This window comes from Nesoenas mayeri (assembly GCF_963082525.1).
Source record: "Nesoenas mayeri genome assembly, chromosome: 15".
In the NCBI taxonomy this organism is placed as follows: domain Eukaryota; kingdom Metazoa; phylum Chordata; class Aves; order Columbiformes; family Columbidae; genus Nesoenas; species Nesoenas mayeri.
This window is the reverse complement of record NC_137559.1, coordinates 9,401,177-9,429,044: the sequence shown is the minus strand read 5'-3', so window position 1 is coordinate 9,429,044 and position 27,868 is coordinate 9,401,177. Positions and strand designations below refer to the sequence as shown.

General features: G+C 52.9%; 1 protein-coding gene across 1 annotated transcript; it reads right to left on the bottom strand.

Annotated features, from left to right (window-relative positions):
- Positions 1 to 718: 718 nt before the first annotated feature.
- PPL (periplakin) lies at positions 719 to 27,868 on the bottom strand (the record flags this gene model as incomplete). Its single annotated transcript, XM_080354061.1, has 22 exons — positions 27,804 to 27,868; positions 18,203 to 18,302; positions 17,523 to 17,677; positions 16,500 to 16,620; positions 15,466 to 15,591; positions 15,150 to 15,191; positions 14,861 to 15,022; positions 14,320 to 14,427; positions 13,627 to 13,722; positions 12,464 to 12,586; positions 11,425 to 11,571; positions 10,442 to 10,593; positions 9,794 to 9,891; positions 8,964 to 9,121; positions 7,866 to 8,044; positions 7,636 to 7,774; positions 6,621 to 6,814; positions 6,125 to 6,275; positions 5,746 to 5,829; positions 4,669 to 4,785; positions 3,907 to 3,999; positions 719 to 3,403 (listed from the first exon to the last, which is right to left on the bottom strand). Exons 1-22 carry the CDS (start codon positions 27,863 to 27,865, stop codon positions 719 to 721), a joined length of 5,292 nt encoding a protein of 1,763 aa, XP_080210187.1. The 5' UTR covers positions 27,866 to 27,868.

Sequence of the window (27,868 nt, the reverse complement as noted above, 5' to 3'; positions counted from 1 at the left end):
TGCTTTACACTTCCCTCTTGTGTTGGGCAATACTGCCATCCCTTCACATACTTCTCGGTGACCTCTGTGGTGGTTGAATGCTCCTCCTGATGCCATCAAATTACATCTGCTTCACTCTTCCCCAGCAGCATAGGCACATAGGTGAACAAAATGATGGTATTAAGGCATTAATGTAGTGATACTGAACTGAGATGTGTAGCACACCTTTGTTTTTACAGTGCTAGTTTTCTCAGAGGATGATCCCATCATTTAGTCGGTTGTCCACGATGAAACTGTCTGGCTTACCAACATGCAGCTGTTGTAACCAGCTCCTGCTGGTCACCTCGGAGTCATCTTGACCTTTAGTCTCTCTAATGGCTGCTGTATACAGCTTTCTATGCGACTACGTGAGTATATGTTGAGGAAACTGCAGGTTCTGCTGAGTCTTTGAACTTAGGGTCTTTGCTGTCCTAAGGCTTTTTATCTTGGTTTTTGTTAGGTTGAGTGATCAGGTAGGGATGAAGAGGGGGAGAAGGTTTTGCTGTAGCCCTGACAGATGTATTTTCCACTACTGGTGGTGCTTTTCTGCAGTGTGTGACAGCAAGCAGTGTGGCTTTGTAGCACGGCTGGGGCAGAGGCTGTAGCATTTTGGAAGATGCAAAGGAGGGCAAGGATACGCAGTGATCTGGTGGTTTAAGAAGTGGTGCAGCTCGTCCTAGCTGCTCTTAAGAAAAAGTTTCTAAAGTGGAGGGAGCGCTGTGTAATTACTGCCGGACACCAAGACTGCCAGCTCCTGGATCGACATCTGCTTGTTGAGGTAACTGTTGTACTGAGCCGTGGTTAGCCTGCCGCTCTTCAAGGCGTCCTCAATTGAGAACTCTCTACCAGACTTTCTGTCGAGGATCACAGATGATTCCCCATTGGGACCCTTTATTGAGATCTCCTCCCAGTCACATTCCTGACTCTTCAGTTTGACAAACAGGCTCCATTCGATGAGGCCTAACACATGAGCTTCCTCTGGAGACATTTCTTTTCCTGTATCGGGGTCAATGACCACAATGGAGCGCCGCAAGTGGTTCTCTCTTTGTTCCCTCTTGATAGCCACTGTCTTCAGGCGGTTCTGGAGTTGCTCGATCTCTGCATCTTTATCTCTGGATAACTGCTTCAGATCATCTAACTCTCTTTCCAGAGCTTGGAATCTGGAGTCCAGGTTTATTCCACTGTCCATGTGCGTCATGTTTCTCAAATCCCGAGCTTCTGTTGCTGTGAGTTCAATCTCTGATTGCAGTCTCCTGGTTTCCATCAGCAGGTTCTGTTTCTCAAGGTGTAGTTTGTGGTTTTCCTCCCTTAATAAGTCTAGCTCCTTTGATGACTTGGAGTTGTTGAATTCTACCTCAGACAGCCTGGTTTCGAGGCGGTTGATGTCTGCATCTAGCTCCCTCTTACGCCTGGTTTCTTCCTCCAGATTGCTCTTCAGCTTTTGAATCTCATACTCTGTGTCTCCTTTGTCCACCTGGACACTCTCTGAAAAGACCACTTTCTCTTTGACCTCCATCTTCTCCAAAGAAAGGAGCTTCTTTCTCAGGGCTTCTAGTTCAGTTTGCAAGACTTGTCTCCGGTGCTTCTCTTCTTCTAGCTCCAGCTTGAGGAGGGAGTGCTCCTTCTCTTGCTGGGGATCTTGCTGAAGGATCACTTTCTGTTTCACAGTTACTCGTTCTGTTGTCTCCCTCTCCTGTTCTTCTAACTCATTCAACCTGATCCTCAGCCTCTGCACCTCCAGTTCAGCCTCTCTGCGGGCCTGTCTCTCTTTCTCAAGTTCTTCTAGCTGACGCTCTAGCTCAGATCGCCTCCTCTGCAGCTTGCGGAGCTCTTCACGGAGGTCATCAATTTGTTTGAGCTCGCTCTCGATGCTCTGAGAGAAGGAGCTGACTTCAGCTTTCAAGGCAGGATCCTGCTCATACTTCACTACTTCCTGCTGGACCACTTTCTCCTTCACCTGGGAAAGCTCTTCCTCCTTCTGTCTTACTTTCTCTTCTTGGAGTAGCCGTTCCCTCTCCAGGTCAACGTGTTTCATCTGTTCATCTGCTAGCTGCACTCTCAGAGATTCCACCTCCTCTCTAGTCTTGGGGTCTTCCCGAAACTGCAGAATTTCTTGAACAACTTCCTTTGTTTGCACTTGAGGTTTGGCATCTTTCAAAGCTTGTATCTCTTGTTTCAACTGGTAGATCTCAAGATCAGCTCTTTCAATTGCTCCCGTCCTCTCTATGATTTCCTCCCGGAGTCGCTGGAGCTCCTTTTCAGTTTCTGGATCATTCTTGTACTTAATGACCTCTTTAATGACTTCTTTGACTTCTACCAGTGGCCCTCTGTTCCTCAGAGCAGCCAGCTCATTCTGGCAGCTCTTCAGCTGTTCGTCACCACCTCGGTATCTCCTCTCCTGCTCTACCAGCTCCAAACGAAGGTTGGCAACTTCATTTTCAGCCTTGGGATCTGGGCGTACAATCTCACGCACTTTCTCCTGGACAACCACCTTGGAGTTCTCCTCCTCCAGCAGCTGGATCTTCCTGAGCAGCTCAGCCTTTTCCCGCTCGTTGGAACGACCCTTGGACTTCTCATCTTCATACTGGCGACGGAGCTCGTTCACCTCTCTCTCAATGGCTACATCTTTCTCTACCTTGAGCACCTCCTTGACAGTAATTTTGCCCTCAGCAATGGCCCGTTCCTTCTCAAGACGTTTGAGCTTCTCCTGGAGGAAGCTGAGCTCTTTCTCGTGCTTCTGCCGAAGGGCGCTCTCCCTCTCCTTGTTCTCTTGCAACATCCGGAATTCCATCTCCAGCTGTGGATCGTTCTGCAGCTTCAGCACCTCCTTCTCTGTTACCTTCTCCTGCTCTTTGTTCTTCTCGTTGGACAGCACAGCAATTTGTTGGCGTAAAATGGTGACTTCATTCTCTCTGGTTCCTTCCTGCCTCCTGAGGTCTTCCAGTTCTTCCCTGAGCTTCAGGATCTCATCAGCTTGAGCCTTATCTTGTTCAATGCGCAGAACCTCTTTCACTATGTACTCCTGCCCTCCTTCTCTCTTCTCATGCTCCAAAACCCGCAACCTGATTTTAAGAGCCTCCAGCTCCTCCTGGAGTACCTGGTTCTTGCGCTGCTCTTCTGCCAGGTTCTGCTGCAGTTTGTGAAAGCTGTCCTCCAGATGAGGGTCAGGCACTTTCTTCAGCAGTTCTTTCATAATGATAGTTTCTTGGGGCTTCTGGTTTTGCAGGTAGACAATGTTGTTCTGAATGGCTCGGATCTCCGCTTCTAGCTGCTGCCGACGCTGAGTCTCATCCTCGAGCTCTTTCTTCAACTTCCAGACTTCTTCCATGGGCCTTAAGGATCTTTTGGTCTGGAGAAAGTCTTGTGTCACTTGAACATCTGGTTGCTGTTGTTGAAAAAGAGATTGTGTAGTCAAAAAACCCCAAATAATCATACTTTTGATGCTTATTTTCAGTGCCTCCTGTGACAAAACGACAGGAGGATGTTGAGCTCGGTTAATGGAGGTTGCCTGTTGCAAATGCTGAACAGGGTGTGTTTGCAAGCAGGCATCTCCTGAATTGCGCTGGGTTCCCAGCCTGTGAAAAGTGTTTTTTGTGGTGCCTGTTGCTGTCAGAACAAAGCTTTCAGCCACAAGGGACACTAATTCTGGCATGCGCTTGCCAAAAGAAGTGTTCAAAATGATGTGGAGCTTCCTTGGATGAGTGGGAGGTGGACTGGGGGAACACAGAGGGGTTGTCTATCTAATTCAAGTGTCTGCTGATTAAAGATTTTGGAGGCATGAAACGCTAGCTAGATTTATTTCTAGTTCAACTTGTCATAGCAAAGGCACACATGTATTATTTACATGCCTGTGCTTTCAGTATCACGTTGCCCCTGGGGATCACTTACCTGCCGCAGGAGGCTCTGAGCAAACTCCAGGTTCTGCAGCCTCTGTTTGTTCACAGCATTTACTTCGGTAAACTTGGCTGCCAGAACAGCTTCCTACAGAACAAAACATGGATTGAAAAGAGGTGGTGGAACCAGGGGTGCTTGGTCAAGACTTGCTGAATAGATGCAGGCCCTAAAGAAGTGACCCTGGGTGCTATTCTAAAAACCTACAGTGGTGATCTACCCAGCTTTGGGGGAGAAGGGCGATTCTCATGCGCACGCACGCTCGTGGTCATGCTGTATATTTCCTGCTCAAGAGATGCAAAAAGAGATGCAGCTGAGGAAGAACTGGGTGGACACTTCCAGCTGCCTCGATATGCAGGATGAGCTTGACACAGGTAGCAAACAGATCCTGCACAAATAGGTGGCTTGTGGCCTGTTCTCGCTGTATTTCTATGATGGGGTCTTTGGCAGTGAAATCTCGCTCTATATTTGAAAGTCTTGGGAGGTGAAAAAGGGTTTTGGTTCTTCTCCACCCTTTCCCCTTTCAGCAGAGAAGTGTTAAATCCACCATTTTCCATTTCTCATTGTGCCCAGCCTGGTCAAAAAAAACCTGATGGATTAAGAATGATGAAAAATCCCTTCCTCCCCAATTCTCTGCCCTCCCCTGCAGTCCCCTGTGGGACCAAGGACACTGACAGTAAGTATAAGTGTTTGCAGTAAACCCATTGGTCCCATAAGGTGTCATCTGCTTTAGCTCACTGTAGGCCCCCCCTTATTTACCTCTTCTTTCACTTTTGCAGCTGGAGACTGGAGCCTGGGCTTCTTGCTCATGTACCCATTCCGGCCATTCTCTAGGTCAAGGATGGACCGTAGCTTCTCCGCTTCCAACTCATAGTCCTGCGGGAAGAATTTCCCAGGAGGAAAGTGAGATTACTGAGCCCCCTTCATGCACAGGTCCCTCCTAAACCTTGGCTTTAATGACTTCTTCCCTTGACCTGTGTGTTAAGTGAGCTGCTGAGGATGGTGGGATGTGCAGCACTGTTGGCAGGACCTCCCAGCAGGTTCTGAGGTGGGTACTGACCTGTGACTGTAACAGCACAGCTCAGGTGTGTGCTGGCCTTCCCCTTACGTTACAGATGCAGGGCTTGGAGTAGAAACTCTCACAGGCAATAAATCTGAGCCAGCTGCCATGCTAATGGCCATATGATGTCAACATCAGAGCAGATACAACCTGGTTTTGGCTCATCAGTTGACTGAGCAAGGGCACTAGGCTTTCTGTAGGTGGCTCCTTGTAGGATGTAGGTGGTTCTGCCCCTCTGAGGCCCCACCTGCCGTGCTGAGTCCAGCTCTGGAGCCCTTGGTTCAGGAAAGACATGGACCTGTTGGAGCGGGCTACAAAAACGTTCAGAGGGATAGAACAGCTCTGCTGTGAGGACAGGCTGACAGTTGGGGTTGTTCAGACTGGAGAAGAGAAGGCTCTGGGGAGACCTGATTGTGGCTTTTCAGTGCTTAAAACAGGCTTGTAAGAAAGATGGGGACAGACTTTTCAGCAATGCCTGTTGTGATAGGACAAGGGGTGCTGGTTTTAAACTAAAAGAGGGGAGATTCGGACTAGATAAAAGGAAGAAATTTTTTACAACAAGGGCGCTGAATCATTGGCCCAGGTTGCCCAGAGAGGTGGTGGATGTACCATCCCTGGAGACATCCCAGGCCAGGCTGGACGGGGCTCTGAGCAGCCTGAGCTGGGTGAAGATGTCCCTGCTCATGGCAGGGGTTGGACTGGATGAGCTTTGAGCGTCCTTTCCAACCCAAACCACTCTGTTAAAGTTCTCCCACCGGCAGAACTGCAGTCCTCACCTTCACTGCCTGCTGGTATTGCTGAGCTGTGGCAGAGACCTTCTGCACCTCCTGTTCCTTGCTTGCAATGTCACTGAGAAGCGCCTGGCATGCACAGAAATACATGTCAAAGGGAGCACAAAATCCAAATGCATCGTTCATCCTTTTTGAGGATTGCCATTAAAATTACAACACCGAGAATTACAACCTTCTCAAGCTGCCCTGCTACGTATAAACAAAGCACAGGTAGGACAGTGGAACCTTATAGCATAAAAATAAATAAAGCTAATTATTTATATTTTTCTATTTTATGTTCAGGATCTAAGTTCTATTCCTTATCTTCTATTGTTGCTCTTTCTCCTCTCCCTGTGGAGCCCAAGGCACTCTCAGAAAGAATTACCACTTGATTCTTCAGCTTAGTTTCCACTTGCTGGATGTTGTCAGTCTCCTGTGGCTCATAGTTAGGAATGTTGCACAGGAACCGGTTGACTTCATCGTAGCTGGTGCGGTAGTTGGAATACGCGCTTTTCGCTTTCTGCAGGGTCTGCGTTCTGTAGGGGAAATCAGCTCTGCTTCAGTCATATCACATCTCTTGTGACATCTTCTGCAAACATCTTTTAACCTGTCCCCACTTTCCCTGCTCATTAAAGAGACAGAGTTGTGCTTTTGCTGAAGTCTCCATCTCTGTTGCAAGAGCACTTAATCCTAAAGGCTGCCCAGATCTATGCAGCCAGTGTGTGCCAGGAACCTTGTTCTCTTCCTCCTCAGCCCTCCCTGGGGCCCCTTCTGCAGCTGCCCCTTCCCACAATGGTGTTATGCCTCTTCCAGATTCAGTGTGGTTCCAGCTCCACTGTAAATATCCCAGCTCTCCAGGCCAGCCCAGTCCTCTGTCTTACCTGAGCTCGATTTGCTTGCTGAGGTTGTTGAAGCGCTGGTTGAGTTTGTAGAGCTCGGCTTCTTGCCGTTCGATGTCAGGGCAGTGCTCCTGGAACTGGCTGGCCAGGGTGTTGGAGCACGTCTTCACCCGCAGCAAGTTCTGCTCCGCTTCGTTGAGCAGGAACTTTTTGGACTGGAGCTCGGTGCCCATGGCCTGCAGAAAAAGCAGGAGAAGGGGGGTTTTCTGGGGATGCACAGGTGCCAGGCTTTTGTCACTGCTCCCCATCGACTGTGGCAGCTGCACCAGAGCTGCAGAGGATGCTGAGGAACAGCTGAGCTGCAGGACTGCTGTGAGGTGTGGAGAAAAGCAAGCTAGAGGCTTGTATCATAAGCAGAGCCATCTGATAAATCTGATGGGGAGAAAAAGCCAGCTCTTGCTCCCTTCTCCACCTGTTAACCTTTACAAACAAGCATACTGTGTGCAAAATACTTAGTGCTCCTTATGCCTTAAACCCTGTTCCTGCCAGTGCAACAACTCCAGAATGAGCTGTGAAAGCTTTTGCATGTTAGTCTGGAAATGGAGACTTGATGGAAAAGCTGAAGGAGGACAGAAAATTCTGGCCTAGCTGGTTCTTGGCCTTTCTATAGCAGAAGGATTGCCAATTTTGGTCAGTAGCTTTTCCTAGGAATAACTGTTCTCAAAGCCTTGCCTAGGTCCATCTCTTTCAAGTGTCAGGCCTCTGCATTGCTTTTCCCAGATGGTTTTATCCTTTGCTTCTCCATTAGCCCTTTTGTCAAATCACAAATATTCAACTGGTATTTGATATCTGGTTTGGGGATGGGAACAGTTTGCATTTCAAGTAGGTGAGGATGGCCCCAGTTAACATGAGGTCTCATCTCCAGCGGGGGGAGGCCATCCCTTTACCAATTGATTCAAGCTTGCAAGTTGAGAAGCAATTACCCAGGATTTTGGAAAGCAGTTTTGTACGTGGAGCATGTCAATAGGGTAGAAAACTGGTTGGAGACAACACTCACCAGCAGCTCCTCTGTCTTATGGTCTACCACTCGCAAATCCTCTGGTACCGTGTCATCAATGACCAGTTTGTTCTCATAGGTAGAGAGCAGGTCTCGGCCTTGTTGGAGGCTCCTCTCAAGCTGTGTGGCCACCTCAACTCTATAGGGACACAAGAGGGAACATGTTTAAGCACGCCTGCACCTGGCTCCTGCAGGATACTGTGTCATGCCAGGCTTAAGCCATGACTTACTTCTCTTGGGCAGCGCTGAGCAGCTGAACCACACGGTTGTACTTCTTGTTGGTATTCTCCACCTTGTTCTTCACCAAGGTGGCACTGCCGGTGTTCGGCACGGATTCGATGAAGACCTCGCACTCCTGGATCTTCCTTGTTTTCTCGGGTTCAATGCGACGGACCTCGTTGGTGATGTTCTGCAGTAGGAATAAAGCCTTTATAGCAATTGAACTAGGGCCTTGTGGCTACAAAGAAGCTGACCCTTGGCTGTCCAGTGTGAGAGGAGAGGTCAGAGCTGAGGGCTTGCGTTTGATGGCAGGTACCCTTCAGCCCTATAGGGGATAAAAGGATATTTTCTATTGGCTTTCTGTTGACTTGTATCTCTGGGGCAGGCAAGCTACCCCTTAGTAAGATAACTCTGGCTGGGGAGTGATTCCCACTGGCTCTCGCTCCGTTAGAAACGTGCTGGACTCATATGGACCCACTGGGCTCTGCTGCCTGACAGATTAATTCCTGCCTGGACAACAAAGCACTGCAGGCAGTTGCACCAATTTGCTTTCACTTGTGGTGTCTCTTGGATTTTGACACAGCTCTCAGCAGGTGATGTAACCAGGACCTGAACTTCCTCCTAAACCAAGGGAGGTTTGTGGCATGGAGCCTGGCTTAATTAGGCATCTGAAGGAACGGAAAGGAGCAGGATGCCACCAGCACTGGAGCCTAGCAGAGCTGGTCCACAAGGAAAAATGGTGCCTTGGACCATGTTTTCTTGCTCCTTTCTTAGCTGGTGATGGTCAACATCCCTGCTGTGCTTGGAATATGGGCAGAATCACACCTTGAGGGCTCCCCTCCCTGCAGCCATCACCTTTTTCCCCATTCAACCTTTCTGTGGCTGAGCTGGGCCAGGAACAGGTCAAAAGTTTTGGCTCTGAGGCTGTTCAAATGTCTTCTCCCCATCTCCACTGGAAGCACCACCAGCTGTAAGCATCACCCTGTGCCTGCATGCTCCTGGGCTCGGGGAGTTCTTACAGCACCCAGCATGCTGAGGACCACCCTGGAGACCCGCTCAGGAGCCTGGTCCCTGTTCAGCACTATCTGTCTACTTCCACAGCTGCGTACCTTCAGGTCTTTGGAGCGCTCAGTGCTGTCTTGCACAGCCCGACTCTGCTCCAGCGGCGGACGGAGGTTTGCTGTGATTGCTTTCTCCTGCTTGTCCAGGTCGCTATTCACTTTATCCAGACCTGCCAGAAGCTGGCGCCCCTGAACCGATGCAGCATCTGGATAATGAGAGAGGACCAGTTAGAGCCAGCTGAAAGCTCAGTCCCACTGGTGAGTGCAAAACTCATATACCCTCCACTCCCCGAGCTCTGCCTGCTGTGACAACAGCCGGGCTGTGCTGCCCTTGCATGCAGCCCAACACTGCACCCTGACACTTGTCACCAGGTCCCTTAGGAATCCTGGAATCACAGAATGGTTTGGGTTGGAAGGGACCCTCAAAGCTCATCCAGTGCCACCCCTGCCATGAGCAGGGACATCTTCACCCAGCTCAGGTTGCTCAGAGCCCTGTCCAGCCCAGCCTGGGATGTCTCCAGGGATGGGGCATCCACCACCTCTCTGGGCAACCTGGGCCAGTGTTTTTACCACCCTCATTGTAGAAAATGTCTTCCTTCTATCTAGCCTGAATCTCCCCTCTTTTAGTTTAAAACCATCGCCCTTTGTCCTATTGCAACAGGCCCTCCTCATCTTTCTTATAGGTCACTTTTAGCACTAAAAGGCTGCAATGAGGTCCCCCGGAGCCTTTTTTTCTCCAGCCTGAACAACCCCAGCTCTCTCCTCACAGGAGATGGGAAGCTCTAGGTGACATCCCCCCTAAGATGGGCCACCACCTAAGTTCAAGGCTACAGCAGCCTTTAGTGCCTGGGAAGGAGCAAGCCCTTCCAGTGCCGCACCTCCAATGCTGTCTGCCTTCAGCCCCTCGTAGCGCTGCTGGAGGGTGTTCTTGCAGTTGGCTGTCTTCTCCTTCACGTTCACATAGTAATTGGCAATTCTGCAAAATAGGACAGTGTGGGCATCAGGTCAGAGTCAGGTTCTCAGCCCCTCCATTGCCCTGTTGCTTATCCTGGTGCTGCTCTGGGGACAAGGTGCAGCTCTGGAGGGGCTTGTGGGACCTGACCCCTCATGGCAGCCATGAAGGGAATTGGGGAGGGGCATCTTCACCCCATGGTCACAAAGAGGTAGAGCAGTGTCTTCACCAGAGGGGTGAGAGCAGGGGCAGCAGCAAGGGTGGGTACCTGCCTGCTTAGAGAGGGTTGGGCAGCTGCCCCACTGGAATGCCCCCCCCCCCCAGAGAAGCAGGGACCTGAGTGGCTCTGAACTAACCCCACCCCATCTTGTGTGCAAACAGGATGGAATCCCTCCTGGAGGAAGCCTGAGGCTTCAAGCAGGCACAGCTTTGCTGTGGGAATGGAGCAGGACCCCCACTGTCAGCGTTGCCAGGCATGGGGATGCAGCAGTGGTGGTGTGGCCTGGGGCTGGTGAAGGCAAGAGCTGGTGCTGTGGGGCAGTGGGAGGGTCCGACACGGCTGGGGGGCACATACTGGTCTGCCAGTGCTATGGCTTCGGGGTCAGGCGGGGGGATCATGAAGCAGACTCCTGGGGCGCTGATCTTGTCTCCTGAGCTATCTGCCACTTCCCAAACATCTCCGCTGTTCTTCTGCAGGGTGTAGAGGGCTCCTCGGCTTATCTGGCCCTGGGGAACAGGATCGGTCACAGCAGCAGGTCAGGAAATGTCCCCTGCCCCTCTCCACGCCCACAGCCCCGGGAACCTGCACTTGTGGGGTGGCAGGACTGGCATAAACCCAATCCCTCCTCTCAGCACTCTCTTGCTTCTCCATGTATCTGCCTTTTGCCAAAAACTCATGTGCCTGCTCCTCCCTCCCCCGAGCCTCCAGGAACGAAGCCATGCCTCCTCTTGCAGCCACCACAGCAAACCAATTCCCACTGGGGCAGAGAGGAGAAGGTGTTTCCAAGGCTCTGCTGTGGGTTTTCCTTTCAGAGAGGCAGGCAGCTGAGTCAGCCAGAGCCGCTCGCTCCCCTCTGGGCCCCGGCTGCCCCCGTGGCGTCTGTCCTTTGGTTGAGTACTCAGTCCTGCAAAGACTGATACCCTGCAGGTGGGGATGCAGAAGTGCCCACCAGGACTCTGCTGGTGATGGTGGGGTGAATTTCTTTCATCAGAAACGTGGCCAGGCTTCTCACCGTCCCAGCCTGGGGAGCGTGGGAATGTGACAGTCAGGCTGTCGCAACCTCCCAAAGGGTGTGTGGCAGGGCATGCTGTCTGCAGGGCGGACAGAGGCTGTGTTTCCCCAAGACCCCTCCTGCCCTGCTCCTCCGGAGCTGCCAAACCTGCTTTCTCACCAGGACAAGCATGACCTTTGCCTTGTCCCCAGTGCGGGAAATATCACTGCTTGGGCACTGGCAAAAACTGCTCCTTCCCCAGGGGTCTCTCCCCTCCCCAGTGCTCCCTGAGGAGACAGTCCCCAGCAGCACCTCCGCATTGCACATGGGACAAGGGAGACATTACCTGCTCTCCTTCGTACTCGCAGAGAGCCTCCACGGGGACGGGCTGGAGCGGCATCTCGCGGCGGTACCGCAGGGGCAGGACGTGCTGGCTGCGCTCCTGCAGGGACTTCACCACCTCCTCGTACTTGTCCAAGGCCTTCTCCTGGTCCTAGCACAGGGTAATGACCAAAACCAGTAAAGAAACATGGGGAGAACGAGCTCCTGGGCTCTGCCAAACTAGGGAAGGGCTGGGGAGGAGCTTGTCCCATGCTCTTTTCCTTATGATGATGAAAATGGCTCCTTGGGTCCTGCTCTGCAGCTGTTGTGTTCTTGCACTCTCCTGCCTGCTTTTGCAGCCAGGCTGAGGACTGGGACTGTGAGCTGCCATGCCTTGGCACTAGCCACTGGGCTAGTAATAGCTATTCCCTGGTGTATGGTCCACATCTGCCTGGCTGCATGTTGATGAATGGCCCCATTCCCAGCTGTCAGCTTTAATTAGAGCCCTGAGAAAAGGCTCCTTATTGGTTTTGCTCTATTTCTAGCTGTGCAGGTGGGTATCCCACAATGGTGAGTGGGATGGGGCAGGCAGGAGGAGGGCAGCTGTTGGGAAGAGCTATCAGCTGTCCCAGGACACGTGCATCATCTGGGCCTGCTGCAGCATGCTTGGGCTTGGGCTGGGCCGGTGGCTTGGCTCAGCACTGCCCTTCCCAAGTGGATGATTTCGCATCTCGGCTCTCGGCAGCACAGATAGTTCCACAGCCTCCTCTGGCAGCAGGTCTAATTATGCTCCCACCCTTAACGAGTGCTAGCTCAATGAGAGAACAAATAAAAACCAGCCTGGTGAGCAATTACGTTGCTATGGGAGAGGCAATCTCTAGCTGGAGGGGAAAGAAGAGTGGGTGAAGGCTGGGCAGCGGGAGGCAGCAGCATGGTCCTGCTGCTCACCATGCTGAAAGCTGGGCTAGATGCCTGCTCCAGCAGGGATGTCCCTCCACTGGTGTCATAGGGACACTGGCTCCTGCTGCTGCTTCCCCTTCAGTCCTGCCTGCACCAATACTCACGTCCAGCTCCCGGAGGAGAGACTCAAGCTGGTATCTGTCCTTGAACTCTGGGCTGAATTTTTGATCTAGGTCTGTATCCACCTTCTTCAAGAGCTCCTGGGCATCCTTAGCGTCTTTCTGAAACTGCAGGAAGGCAAAGCCTCTTGTAAGAGAGGGTCCTGCTGAAACATGAAGCAGACCCAACCCAGCACCCTGATCTTCATGCTGCCTAGCACAGGGGCAGCCACCAGGTGCCTGGACGGGCATCTGAGCACTCAGAAGTGCATGGAGAAAGGTGAAAAATTGCTATTTCCCACGCTCAGGACAGCAGAGCTAGGGGAAAGACAACCAGGGGAAGCTTATTCCATGATCTTCTGCTGCAGAGTTCTTAAATCCTGCCTTTTCCTGCCCTCAATTTTGTTTCACTTGAACAGCATCGCAATGGTGTGGGGTGGCTCCATTGCCAGCACCAAGGAGAAGGCAGAGCCAAGCCCTTCCACACACAAACCACCCCCTGGAGCAGTTATTCTGGCAGATACCCACAAAAGGCACTGCCTGGGCTGGGCACCACGGTTCAGCTTTGGCAACAGACTCATCACGTCGTCAACACACCCAGGCTGTGGGAAAGGAATCCAGCCTGACCTGCTCCCCTGCAGAGCCTCCCTGGCTGTCAGATGCAATTTATCCAGCAGACATCTGTCTGTTGAGCTCAGCTGGGGCTCTGAGCCCTTGCACAGGGCTCGCCAGGGGGGCAACTCTGTTTTCTGCAGGTGTAACTTCCCCACTCAGACCTGTTCTGCTTCTGGAAGAAGCATACAAGGTCTCGCCATGTCTTATTTTAGGGGTGAGATACCTCCATGAGATACCTCCACTGTCCTGCAGCCAAGGATACTGGTGTTGGACTGTGGCTCTTGAACCTTGACATCAGAGCAGCTGCTTTCTGCAAGTCATGCTTTGCCAAGGAAGTACTGACCTTTCATGCTCAAACAATTATGACGTGTTATATCAGCACAAGTCGGTTCTCCTAGCCTTCAAAGCCCCGTAGACTAGAGGATTCAATCTTTTCTACCCTATTTCCAGAGCAGCCGTACCAGTTGGTATCCTGGGATCTCCTGCAACCCAGCACCTACTCTATGGGCTGTGCAGAGCGAAAAATAATGCCTCACTACTCAGGGATCTGGTACCTTGTGGAAGTCCTCCATGAACTTCAGGTGGCTCTCCTCGCAGATCAGTAGGTTGAGGTACTCCTTCCAGTCGGCGTGCACGGCCTCGATGTGAGCCTGCAACACAGGGGTGGAGGGGGACGTTGGAAGGATGTCCTGTGCTGGGGTGAGCCTGGGCTGCCCGCCAGAAAGCACCTGCTTCCCTCTTGAGCAAACAGCTCCTTGGCTGCCTGTGAAGCTGCCCAGATGCTCTCAGATCAAAGCGAGAATGAGAATACTGGAGAGATGGTCCAAAGCTGGGATGCTCCTATGGGAGCGTGGAGATAGGTGGAAGGAGGTGGCAAATGCTGTGGCCTTATGTCCATCTTCCCACAGAAGGTAGAACTTGCCACCATAATTTATCCTTTGTAGGCAGCAGGTACAGGGTTATCACCACAGGAACGAGGACCATGGGAAGAGCTACTTAGGTTTATCTCGGCTCCTCCAATGGTACACACTTGCAAGTGAAGGAGACTTTTTTCCCACTTGGCATCCGGGGAAGTAAAGTCAAGAGTCATGCTGGCACCAGGTCCCACATTTGTAGAAGGGCTGGGTGAGTCTCAGGAATTAAACTCAAGAGTCATGCTGGCACCAGGTCCCACACTGCAGAAGGGCTGGGTGAGTCCCCTGAGCTCTGCGGCAGGCGGGGAAGCTGGACCCATCCCTGATGCTCACCTCGATGGCATTCTTCCCAGGGTGATTCTGGGCGAGCAGCTGATCTCCATCCGCATGCAGCTTGTTGATGGCCTCCTCCTTCTCCTCCAGCTTCCGGTGGATGAAGTTCTAGATGGAGAGAAGTAAGATGCTGATTCCCACACAAAGAGAGGGGAACCTATCTGCATCCTGTGACCGAGCTACTCTGCAAAGGCCAAAAGCCTGATATTCCCCTACTGCAGCTCCTGTTTCTCCTTCCCTTGCAGATGTTGCTAAAGATGTGACTCTTGCCAATGAATGCTGAGATAAGGGAGCAGGGAATGAGGAATCTCCTGAGCTTCCTCATGGCTTTATTTCTGGCAGGAGGTAAGGATTAACCTTACTATCCATATGCTATCATCTGTACACCTCAAAGTGCTTCACGCTGGAGTGGGGGGAACGGAGGCACAGGGGAAAGAACATTTTCTGTCCCCGTCCAACCCCTAGCCTGCTCCCTTGGCTCCGTGCCCCGCTCCCTTGCTGCAGAGCACCCAGCCAGCATGGGGCCGGGCAGCCCACGGACCTCGTACTGGCGGCGCCGGCTGGGGTAGTCCAAGTTTTGGTCGCTCCAGTCATAATGGGTCCTGTCCTTTGCCTGCTGATCCAGCCAGTAGAGCTTGTTGGTGCAGCGCTGCATGTAGTCCTGCAGCGAATTCAGATCCTGCTGCCGCTGCTGGGAGCCGGCCTGGAGAGGGTCAGAGGGAGAGATCAGCCCAAAGCTCCTCTTGATGGGTCCCCTGTGGGTGTCTGGCCACTCTGGCAAGGGTCCCCTGCAAAAGGGCTCTGTCCCTGGGATCTGGGAGGTCTCTTACCAGCAGCTTCTGGTATTTAGCTTGGAAGTCACTCGTATGTTCCTGGTAACAGAGGAGAAGCAAGGCAAGAGTTAGGAGCACGTCTCTGGTGAGTGGTGGTCTGGCAGGGGCTGGGTGAGGGAGAGGAATGTGGGCTTTATGGGGTTTGCCTCATTGTAAAGCTATAGTTGGTGTATGATGCTGAGGTTTCAGGTTAGGCGTGGATTTGTGCAACCACCCAGCTTGGTCTAGGCAGTAGGAGCTTGGATGGTGGGATGCCCTCGCCTTCCTCAGTGGCTGGGGATGGGGCAGCAGGGAGAGGGACCAGAGAACTGACCTTGTTGCCTTCTTTAACGATGTGTGGGCCAATGGCCATGACCTCGTTGTGGAAGATGTTGTGCTCTTCTACTTGGCTGTTGACCAGCGGCAGGTCAGTCCCAAAGCCCTTGCTGCTTAGCGCATCCTGCAGCACACAGGGGCTGAAGTTAGCAATGGGAGAATGGGATGCAGCAGCTAAGATCTGGGAAACTCCTTTTGGAAGTGGACATGGGGCTGGGCTTGGACAAACACCAGTGGTGGCAGCATGTGGGTGACTGGGAGCCCATGGGTGAAGGCGTCTGTGCCAGATGGTGACCATGGGAATGCTAGTTTGGGGGTTTTAACACTTTTCTGGCTGTAAGAGTGTAGTGCTGGGATACAATGAAGAGGAAGGGCCACAGAGTAGAGCACAAAGCAGCTGGTAACTGGGGATGCCAAGCCCAGGAGCCAAGAGGAGAGGTTAAGGCTGGTTCAGTCTTGGGAGGAGAAGGCTTTGTGGGGAGACCTAACAACAGCCCTCCCATAACTACGGGGAAGTTACTGAATAAACGAAGCTAGGTTTTGCAAGGTGGTGTGTGGTAGGGAGACGAGAGATGACAGGCATTAACTGAACCAGTGGAAGGCCAGACTGGGTATAAGGAGAAGCTTTTCTACTCTCAGGATAGTGGGGTGTTGGAGCACGCTGCCTGGAAAGGGAGTGTGGTCTCCAACCTCAGCTAGAGAAGGGCAGAGGTTTGTCCAAGCTCACCCAAGAGGTCAATGGACAGGCTGAGCTGTAGGAGCTCATCCTCTAAAGGCCAGGCTGGTGCACTCCCCCATGGCTGCCCTCATCCTCCAGAGCTTTTCCTTGTTTAGCTCAGCTGCTGCCAGCAGTGGCAGCTGGTCTTGACCCACCATCTCTGCACCCTCCCCTGCCACCCAGCACCCCTCCTCCTTCCCATGCTGTTTGCAGCTCCCTGCAGCCAAAAAGGTCTCCAGGAGCCTGTTTCTCCATGGGGAGATGGACAAGGTCCTGCCTGTCCCTAGCTGGTGCACTGATGGTTCCCTGGGTACCTGTTTCTCATCGATCACTGTTGACCAGTTGACCTGGGGCTCAATAGGCTGCAGGGGTAAGTTGTAGATCTGGTCGTGTTTCATGCGCAAGTTTGTCACTCGTTCCTTCAGCTGCCGGATGCTGTGGGAAGGGAAAGATGAGGGTGGGATGCAGGATGTGGGCATAGGCTGGAATTAGCATTGGTAGCTATAGGTGAACCTCTCCCAGCTCCCCTGTGGAGGGAGGACTGTCCTTGGGGGACTTCAGTGAGCCCAGTGCTGCCTGGCAGGCTGGCAGCAGCCACCTTGTGCAATGAGCCAAGGAGGGAGAGGGCAAAGGTTCCCCCATGCACCATCCCCTGCCAAGGGCTGCAGCACATCTGCCAGCTCCGAGCAGGCTGGTGCTGCGGGAGAGCAGGGTCTGCCTGCACAGCAGGCAGGTATCACTCCATGGTGCTCCGTGCAGAGTTGCCATCAGCAGGTGTGCAGCTGTTCTTACCCCACCTCTGCCTGAGGATGGCTGCAGGTTCTGCACCTCAGCGCAAGCTGGGCTGCGGAGCAGCCTGTGGTGCCTCCTCCAGCTGCAGAGAGGAGCTGAGCAGAGCCCTGGAGAAGTGTCATAGAGTTATAGACTCATAGAATGGTTTGGGTTGGAAGGGACCCTCAAAGCTCATCTAGTCCAACTCCCCCTGCCATGAGCAGGGACATCTTCACCCAGATCAGGTTGCTCAGAGCCCTGTCCAGCCTGGCCTGGGATGTCTCCAGGGATGGGGCATCCACCACGTCTCTGGGCAACCTGGGCCAGTGTTTCACCACCCTCATTGTAAAAAATTTCTTCCTCATGTCTAACCTGAATCTCTCCTCTTTTAATTTAAAACCATCATCCCTTGTCCTATCACAACTGACTCTGCTAAAAAATCCATCCGCATCTTTCGTATCAGCCCCTTTTAAGTACTGAAAGGCTGCAATAATGCCTCCCCAGAGCCTTCTCTAACCCCTGCAAGGCTCTGGGGACAGGTCTGCCCACCCCGCTGTGGTACTCACTCTTCTGTGATCATGTCACCCTGGGGGTGCTTCATGTGCCGGGCGATGGCTGCATCCCCATCCAGCACATAGAGCAGCTTGTCGGACTCGGTGAGTTTCTGAGCTGTCAGGTCCTTGTGCTGCGCAGGCTGGCATGCCTTGATCTTGTGCAAGTCCTGGGCAGGCAGAGAGTGGGGAAGAAGGGTCACCAGGGGAAAATAAAATGGTATCCAAGAGGCCTGAGCGAGGTCCTCCCATAGCACTGCCCCTGGATACCAGCTCTGCTGTCTCATGTCCTTCAGGGATGTATTTTGCTTTCCCCTGCCTATGTTAGCCCCAAGAAAGGGCTGTGGCTGGGGCGGCTGTGTCACCTGGGGATGCACTGTGCCATTCGGGAAGAGGAGGACCGTTCAGGCCCTTTCTCCACCCCAGCTGCCTGCTGGGATGCACATCCCTGCTCTGCACAGTGCTACTCTGCCCTGGGTAAGGAAGAATTTGGGGCCCCATCACCTGTTACACACCACCTCACCTTCTTCCCACAACCTGGGGGAACCACCGTGTCCCTCCCTTATGGAACCTGCCATAGGACAGGGTGACCATGTAGATGTGCCCGAGGAGAAGAGAGGAAACAGCAGTGAAGTGGGAAGGGCTGTGGCAGGAGGGGGCTGGAGGGGCAGAGCTGCTCAGGGGACACGGCTTACATTCTGCATTCGGGAGTCGATCTCCACGATGTTTTTCTCCACCTGGTCGGCATTTTTCTGCAGGCGCTCTATGAGCTCAGTCAGCTCTTTACTGGAGATGCTGGAGAAAGGGGAAGAAAAAGGGGGACTCGTCACCCCACAAACACGGCCAGAGCCTTAAGAGGCTGCTGTCACGGTGCTGTGACCCCGGGGGTGGCCGGGGGCCAGCCCAGCCTGCCAGGCACTGCAGCTGTGTGTGACTCACTGCTGCCTTTCTAACACTTTCCAAAATACTCTACTCTGCCAGGATGGGGGTAGCGGGTGGGGACATCGAGCCTCCTGCACGGTGGAAATGGGAGCGATGCTGTAGGCAGCCCTGAGCCTCCCTTGGCCTCGAAGCAAAACAGAAAACAGTCATTTGCAGGGGACAAGGAGAAACAGAGGAGCCTGAGCAGCAGAGACGACCTGAGGTCCATGCAGACAAGCAAGATGGCCCGGGTGAGGCTGTTGCCTGCAGACCAGGGCTCTGCTGCATGCACCCCCTGTGGGATGCAGCCCTGCCTAGGAGCCCCTGCTGTGCCGCTCTGTGCTGTGCTCAGGGCTTCTTTGCTCTGCCAATTATTCACAATTTAAACCAGATAAAGGGATGGGTCAGCACACATTGCATCTATCTTTTGGTGCTTCGTCTCTTGCTAGGCACTGGTTTTTGCTCCCAGTGTGATGCTGGCCCAAGCCTCCCCATTTGCAGCTGGGCTGGCAGGGTGCAGGGCCAGCTCAAATAATGCCAGCCTCACTCTAGGGACAGCTGAGTTAGAACAGAGTCAGAACAACCCGTGACGCAGCTTTTGCATTGCCAGAGTTATTTTAAACATTTTGTCCTCTTGCTGTCACTTTGGTTGCAAGGAGTGGCCGCAGCGTGCCAGGGCCAGCTCCAGGGCAGCCTCCTGCTGTGGTTCTGCAGACCGGAGGCAGAAGGTGGGGTGTGATCCTCACCAGTCCCTGCAGCTGGAGGGGTCCTAGAGCCAAGGCTGGGGCTTGTGTCCCAGCTGTGCTGCTTTGCCATGTGGGCTTAAGCCAAGGGTTGGTTCACTCCAGTCCTAACCACCTATAGAGTAGGGATAATGAGGCTTAATGATCTCATTATGTGGTGGTAGAATTAATCTTTGTATGGCTCTTGGAAGAGCTAATTGCTGTTATAGATGCCATCAGGTGAGTTGTGTGTCTCCTGCAAAGGCTGACAGGCTGGGGGAGAGCAGAGTTGTCTGTTGGAGCACCAGCATCCCAGCCATGCTTGCTCGAGGTGCAGGAGGATCCTGTGGCAGCTTTTCGTCCCCAGGTGGACAGCTTCATCCAGCAGCTTTGTCTGCTCAGCTCTGAGGGGTCCTGCAGCACCTACATCCATCATAGGGCAGGGTTGGCCAAGTGAGCTTCTCCAGGACAACACAAGGCATGTCCTTCTGTCTTCCACAGCAAGGTGGGCCAAAACTGAGAGTGGAAATGGCCTGTTGACCAAGGCAATCCTCTTCCACAGCTTTGCAGTGGCTTCCCTGGACGTGTGTCAGTGCTCAGCTACCAGCAGGTAAGTGCAGTACGTGGCATGGGCAGTCCTGTGCATCTCGGGGACCGCACGCAGTCTCCAGCCAGGGCATCTCAGCTTGCTGCCTTTCCAGTGTGGGCACTGGGGCAAAAAGCTTGGCAAGCCCAGAGAGTCTGTCCAGCCCCTGTCCTGGCACTGGTGCTGAGCTTCAGGACACGTTTCTGCCTGCCAATGTGTGCTATTGCTTTTGATGCAGCAGAATGAAACAAAGCTCAGCTCTGGAGTTGTTCCCCCTACCTCAATCCCTGCCTTGGGCTGCAGGAGCTTTGTAGCATCTGACAGCTCCACAAAAGTTCACACTTCCCTGGGAAGTTCTGGCGTGGGCAGGATTTACACTGTTGTTTGGGTTTTTTTTCTTTTTATAGAAGCCGCATCATCAGGATGGTACTCGGCACGGCTGGTGGTTTGTGTCTGTCACCGCTGCTTCTGCTGCCTGGCACCTCCTGACAAGCAGAGGAATTGCCCTAATTATGGGCTCTCTTGCATCAGCAAAAATGAACTGAGCAGGTATTTCTGAGCAGGGGAGCAAACCAGGGGGTCACTGTGAGTCATACAGCTGGTTGCAATAATCACAAAGATGAGCCTTGTTTTCTGTTCAACAATCACAGCTGGAGGGTGCAGGGGTCACCAGGAGATGGCTGTGGGTGGCTGGATCCTGCTGCAATGGTAGAAGCAGCTCTTCAAAGTCCACTTGGGAGTTTCCCCTAATCTGCATCCTCCCATGTAAACCAGGGAAGACATCAGATTAAATCAGTGGAGAGAAAGTGGTTTGAAGCTGGGTAACTAAAATGTGCTGCATGTGTTTGTGTGTCTTCAGATGACGGTTACCTAGCACTAGCACCTCCTGCGTCCTGGGAAAGCCTGCAGCCACCAAGGAGCCTTCCTCATCTCTCACTGATCACCCTGAGCTTTGAGGGCAGGAGAGGCCGATTATCCAGGTGGGAGCTTGGGATGCTTTGCTGCAACAGCCAGGAGCTGAACTAGAGCTGAGCAGGGCTCAGGAAGAGCTGGCAGGGCTTGTCTCCGCATTCCATGCCTTGGTGTCAGTGTTTTATAGCAAGCCTGTGAATGAGTCTTCAGGGTTTTAGTGGATCTATAGCATGGATGAAAAAAAAATCCCCAAAAGTAGAAGAGGTTTGGAGCTCTTCTAGTTCTGGTTTTGATTGAAACTTACAAATTTTACAGGGGAAATAAAATTAAACTGGTGATCATTTGGGATCTGTAGCAGCGCTGTGTTTCAGCCATGGCTTCCCACGCTGTTGCTGCTGATCTGGTCTAGCAGACCTGAGCCTGAAGCCTCTGCCCAGCCTTTATGCTTGCTTTGCATCAGCAAAACTGATCTTGAGTGCCGGGAACCAGATAGTGCAACACCCAGGCCCTGACCCTCTTACTCAGGTACCGGCTTTGCTGCTGCTGGAACAGCCAGGCCGGTTCGGTGTGAGGATGACGTGTCTGGGTAAGGCTGTGCCCCTTGTCCCCTTCTCCCCGTTCTTCCCCTGGGTCTGAGCCACAAGCTCTAATCACCCCCATTAATCACCAAGCTGGGCTGCCTCTGCCCTGCCAGCTGGGTCCTATGCTGCCCCCAGCCATGCCCTGCTCCCCAGCGCCAGGGGCAGAGCCACCTTGAGCCCTGGCGATACCTGGGGGACAACAGCCCCTTCTCCATCACTGCAGGGAGCAGAGCAAGTGTCGGGGCTGGGGGAGCAGGGAGGGTAGGGGATGGCATTTCCCTGTGTCAGAGAGGACGGTTTCCCCGGTAATCCAGAAACTGCTGCTTTGATGTGCAGTATCTGGGTGACCAGGGAAAAGCAAACGCAGAGCTTGCTCGAAGCAAGCAAGGACTTGCTCAGTTGTGATGTGGGCATGACTCTGCTGCTCAGCAAGAAGAGCTGTTTGCTCTCTCCACCTCTGCGGTTTGTGTGAGAGTCACTGACAGAGTAGGTGACTGTCACCAGCTGAGGTTTTGCTGCAGAGAAATCTAAGAGAAACCTCCCACAGGAGCTGGGTATCAAAACAGCCACCCCAGTGTCAGGGGAGCTGCTTCTCTGCACCCCATCCTCTGCAGCTCAGCCCCCCTGCTGCTTCAAATGCAGAAACAAGTGTGCAGAAATAAATACAGAAAGAAGGGAGTTCTTATTCTCTCTTACAAGATCTCTATTATTTCTGTATTTATTTCTGCATACTTATCACTTCTGTGCCACTTAATCAACCAACTTGGACATTACCAAATAAGAAGATCAGCCCTATTAATAATCTTCTTGTCCCCTCAATAGCTGGGTCTTTGTTAATAAAACACAAGGATGAGCACGGTCCCTGCATCCATCTGGATGTCAAGCATGGCACCGAAGGGATCAGCTGGGAAAGCTGAAGCCTGGCTGAAATCTCTGTGCCAGGGGATGGAGGAGGCTGGCTTCCCCATGCCCTTTGTCTGCTGAGAGGAGGAAGATGCACAAGAAGCACAAGGTGATGGGCAAAGAGGTGAGAAACCCGTGACTGGCCCAGGAAAGGTGTGTGGATGGGATTTGCAGGACATTGCTCTTTCGGGAAGCTGCTGGGAGGAGCCGCGGGTGCATCTGGGCTTTGGAGCAGAGCTGCTGGCGGGGTAAGGTAAAGGGCTTCCAGGGCCAAAACACAGGCAGGAAGGGATGGCCAGAGCGTAGAGCAGAGCTGGGAGGGAGGGGGCAGGATTTGGCTGTAGCCCAGCTGGGACAGGCAGAGCACGTGAGACTGAGCAGAGGCAGGAGCAAAGGTGCCCAGGGCATGGCCCTTGTGAGGCTCCAGCAAAGGGAAGGGAAATGCAAAGCTCTTCTGCTAAAATAGATAAGTCTTTGTTTTTTTGCCTTTTTTTTTTTAAAAAAAAAAAAAAAAAAGCCTGGAAAAACTGGCTTTGCCATTTCTGGAGAACTTTAACATTTTCTGATCAGGAAGGAAAAAATGATATCACTCATGAAAAGCTGCGCTTGGCAGAAGTGTTATTGCCTTTCAGTGCTCTTTTGAGCAGCTGTAGCATCGCCTGGCTGGTGTGAAGGACCTGAGATGATTCCTGTGAGGAATGGGAGGGTTTTCTCAGGTGTCTCCAAGCCAGAGAGCTGGGAGGAGGCAGCTGCTCTTTGGCAGACTTCACTTCATCCATGTACCACAATTCTGACATCAGGTGATGCTTTGTTTCAGAGGGACTTGGGTTTTTCTTCGGGTTTTCGTCGTGTATTTTGTGCTAAGACAGATTCTCAACAGACAAAAGTGATGATAATTATTATGATATGGAAACTTCACTGCTGGACTTTTTTCTCTCTTCCCATTAGTTTGCACCCTCACTGATAAAAGTAATTTTGGAGCAAATTTCCCCAAGGCTGGCATTTCTGGGATGTCAGCAGGTTCTCACCCTGGCTTTGCACTTGCTGGCAGGTGGCAGGAAATTCCTTTGATTTCTGTCTCCTTTTTTCCCAAACAAGAAGGCTATTTCATTAATCCCCCCAAGTGAGGATGTTCAATCAGATACTTGTGGAGGTTTGACTGCTCCAGCTAACTGTGGTCCCTGGGAAAGCTCCTGCTGGAAGCTTGTCCCATAAATCACATACTTGCTGGGAAGGTTAACGGGAAAGATTCTGTCCTGCTCCTTCCCCCAGCCCAGCAATGCTGGCCATGCCTCTGCCCTCCTGCTGAGAAACCTCCCCATGCCAGGAGATTCTCCACAGGTGGGACCACTCGGCCAGGGACAAGCGAGTTGGTTGAGGATGAAGCCTGAACATTGATCCATTACTGCATCCCACTACTGGGATGCACAGATGAGGCATCAGGCAATGACCACCTACTGCTGCTTTCCATTCCATCTCTGTTTAATTTTCAATTATACAGAATTCATAAAACACACACCCATGTGAGACCAGACTTTAGAAGGGACTTTAATTGCACTTTAAATGCCCTTAAAGGTCCCTGAGCCACAACTACCACTGCATGATATTTCCTTGTGCTGCTTATAACAGCACTGGAGTGAAACTGTGGCAAAGCAGAGGACACAAGGGCTGGGCTATGGCCAGTGTAATTCAGGTTTGGGAGAGATTAAGATCTGTCTCACAACTCCAGAGCAGTGTGCTGTCAAGCTACCCACGTTAGGGTGTAGCTGGACAGCAGGGTTGCTGTGTTTAGTCCAGCTTGTTTCAATTATATTTGTCTTCCCTTGTAGCAATGGTGATATATTATTGTAATGCACATGGAAATTAAAGCAGAAATAGGCCAGGCGATGGTGAAGCTTGCTCCACCGTAAATACAGAGCAGGTCCCCTGACTCACCTGCTGTCTGATCCTTCGTGGTGACTCCAGCCCTACCAAACAGCCTCTAGAAATGGGTGTCAGCCCTCCCAGCTTCTGCCCCAGCTGCCTGCACCCCCTCTTAGACAGGGACCGGCTCTCCTGACCCCATTAAGGCTCTCCTGGGTTGGAACCCTGGATGGATGCTCTCACGGGGGGGACCCCAAGGATGAACATCTTTCCAGCTGGTAGGAGGGTGAGTTTCAGCAGCAACTTCTCAAGGCTGAGTTGTGTTTTCTACCTCTCAAGCCTGGACTTTTAAAGAGAAACCAGCCTCCTGTTTTATAAGCATGGCAAGTGTTCGGTGAAGGTAACAGGGAAGAAGGGTGATGGTTTTCCCCCATACTACATCCCTATTCAAGGCTTCTGCCTTCCTTTCTAGGGACACACACATATATGTGTGTATATATATACGATGTGCTAATGACACAGTAGTCATGGCCAGTCCCACCTGAATCCCAGGGCCTTATGCTACTGGTATGGGGTGTGCAAGAAGAGCACAAAGCAACCAAGTCCATGAGACAAAAGAAATTCCATCATCATCCACATTCCCCAGGCAAGGTAGGGAGATGCCCACATACCTACTGAGGTGCCCAGGGTTGGATGGGGTTGGCTGCTGAGCCTGGAGACCACACACCCAGGACAGAGCTGCAGCAGATATTCCTAAGGAGACACTTAGACCCTGTTCCTGCTAATTTGTGCATCAGAAAAACAAAACCATAGGGAGCTGTTGAGGAGCATCACCTGCACACAGCGGGTAAAGCTGTGGGTGGCATTGGGCAGTGGATGGAGAAAGATGTGGTCCAGGGTATTCAGCACAGAGCATTGCCGTGGTTTTCTTTCAGCCAACCCATGGCACAGCACATGGCTGGCATGGTCCAAGACTCAACTGGTGTTGCTGAGGACGGACCAGAGGACCCAGCACCAAGTCATCTTCAAACCATCATGGCTTTGCAGGATTTAATGTCGCTCTTGTTCTTTCCCTGTCATTGCCCTGTTAGACCTTCAAGGCAGGCTGGCTTCCCTCCTTAATAATGTGAGCATGGGGCCACTGGCCTTGAGACACAGCGACAGTTGCCACAAATATCTCCGTCCTTGTACAGAGGGGTTTCAGCTCCCAGATGGACCTGCATCCCCAGCATGGCAGCAAAGATGGAGCGGGGAAACCCATCCCTGCCCACCCTGACCTCTCACCCCTGGGTCTCGGGCAGCCTGTGGGCAGCTTGGGGAGAGGCAGGGGAGCTGCTCAAAGCCCATGTGCTTCGAGGTGCTTTGGATGGGAGGCTGAAGGGCCAGCTTGGGTTTGGGGAAGAGTGGCTGTCTGCATCCAGGAGCACAAAGAGTGGTGTTCACTGGCAGATCACAGTGCCTGGCTTGAGCTGCACAGACTCACAGAGATCTCCACTCTCCAGTGATACTCATCAAGATGCCCCTTGTCCCAAGGCTGAAGAAGTGACCAAGACTCACAGCAGCCCCTCATCAGGCTGTGACATGCCATAGGACAGTGCTTCCTGGGCAACCCTTAACCAAATCAGCTGAGCTTGTAGCCCCGGCTACTCATTGCTTGCAGAAAACGTCCCAGAGCCCTTGCACACTTGTCAAACTGGTGCTTGGTTATTGCCCTGTCATCGCTGTGCTTTGAAGGCTCCGTCACCAGTGGCACCTTGGAACTAAGCCCTTGTCTAAGGTGCAGCCCCCTGTGCAGCCTTGCTGGAGTGCAGCATGAGAATGGGCTGTACACAGTGTTGAAATCTCTATCCCTGTTTACAGCAGGGGCGGTCAGTTTTAGCAGTGTTGTTCTGTTTTTCTAGCAGCAAAACTGGGCGGGAACCGGCTGGGAGCCTGGCAGTGCCTGGAGCAGGGGACGGGACAGCAGGAGCTCCTCACTTCTTCGCAATCCTTCTCCAGCAAGTTGTTTAACCGGTCCAGCACTGGCTTCCCCATCTTGATGGTGGGGCTGTTTCTACACGGTGGGAGTGTTCCCTGGATTCACAGATGTTTGTAAACTCCAATGCAGGAATTAACAAATTGGGGCTAATGAGCACAGCCTTCCCCAAGGTATGCGTGGACAACTGGGGTGCAGGGATGGAGGGTGGCCCGAGGCCACAGCCCTGCACTGCTTCCTCAGCCAGCCAGAAAAATAAAGATTTCAGCCTGGCCTGCAGCCTTCAGAGGTGCTTTGGCAGCTGCCCAGAGCCGGCTGGGCTCACAGGCAGGATGGCGGAGGGAAGACTGTCTTCCCAAGCCCCATCTGCTGTTGAGTGACATGAGCAGGGGGTACCTGGCATGGGCAGGGCTCGGAGCACAGCAGTGGGGACCCTGGCCACAGTCCCAGGATGGGTACCCAGCACAGGGGAGGTCTGTCCTCCTGCCTCCCAAGAGCCCGATGCTGCTCGGAGTCCTGAGATGTGAAGCCAGGTGTGGCATTTTTCATTTTCAAGCCTTCCACTAACACCCCTGAAGACTAGAAGTGCAACTGGGTATTTATACCGTCCTTCAACCATGGGAACGCTGGAGCCGCCAGGGAGACACATGCTGAGCCTCAGAGGGCTCTGCATCACCTGTCTCCTCGTGCCAGCCCTCCCCGGGGCAGGAGCTGGCAGCAGAGTGTGCCCCAGGCTTTGGGAGCAGGAGCCGGGGTGGCCCTGCTGAGCCAGCTGGGCTGCCTGGGGAGCCCGTCCCGAGGGCTGAAGCTGAAGCCTCAGCCCGACTGAAGGGAGCTCAGCAAATAGCAAAGTCTGAGCACCCACCGTTCCATGGCAGCACCCTTCCCTCTTGGGGAACAGCCCTCCGACACACGCAGCACCGCACCCACAGGCAGGGAGTAGCAAGGGGCTCCTCCAGCTTGGAAGATGTTGGCACATTCTGAGCTCACTTTTTGGGTCCCCAAAGGCAGCTCAGCCCCTATGCCAGTTACCCAGTTTCCTTCCCAAAGAAGGATTTTTGAGAGCAGGGTGGTTGCCATGAGCCCACTGGCTAGGACAGGTGCTTCCAGAGAGGGATGGAGAGGGATGAACATGCCGTGGGCTTGAATCTGCACCAGCCGTCCCACTCTGTGCACTCCAGAGCCCCTGCAGCTCCTCTGAGAAACGCAGGACGCACTTCTGAATCAATCCAAGCATCCACCTCTTTGGCAAAATGTCCCCTGTGCCACCTGCCCTGTGCAGGAGGGGCTGCCCTCTCTCCAGTCCCCCTCCTGCAGCAATGCATCGCACAGCCCGGAGAGGGGCCAAGCCTTCTTGGGGGGATTTTTTTACATCTTTTCCCTTTTAACGGTGACCTTTCACAGAATACATGCAACGTGCTGCTTTTTTTTCATGACCCGTACAACCGAAACATGTCCCCACCCCATCAGAAGGAGCTGAGGAAAAGATGATCAACTGAGTAACTCGGTCCTGATGGAACAAGTGGGTGAAGGCTGAAGACAGCAAGACTTCTTTTTCCCTAAAATCTAATCCAGTACCTGCCTGGGAAGCAAAGGAACCTGCTCCCTGGAGCTGCCACTACTGCGATCTGAGAGTGACCAGGGAAAAACCATCTCGGTGCCTTCACCAGGCACCGGAGACGTGGATCCAGCTCGGAGAGAAGCTGACACCTCGGGGGTGCCCAGACTCGCCAAGCCCCGGCGCCGGGAGCGGATGCTGCGGGATGGGGACCCCAGGATCGCGGCGCTGCCTGGCCCGGGGGGAGCGGGGCTGCGCGGGGCCGGGACACTCACCTCTTCTTCTGCACGGAGGGGCTGTATTTCCCTTTGTTGCGTTTCCTAAAGAGCGAGTGCATCGC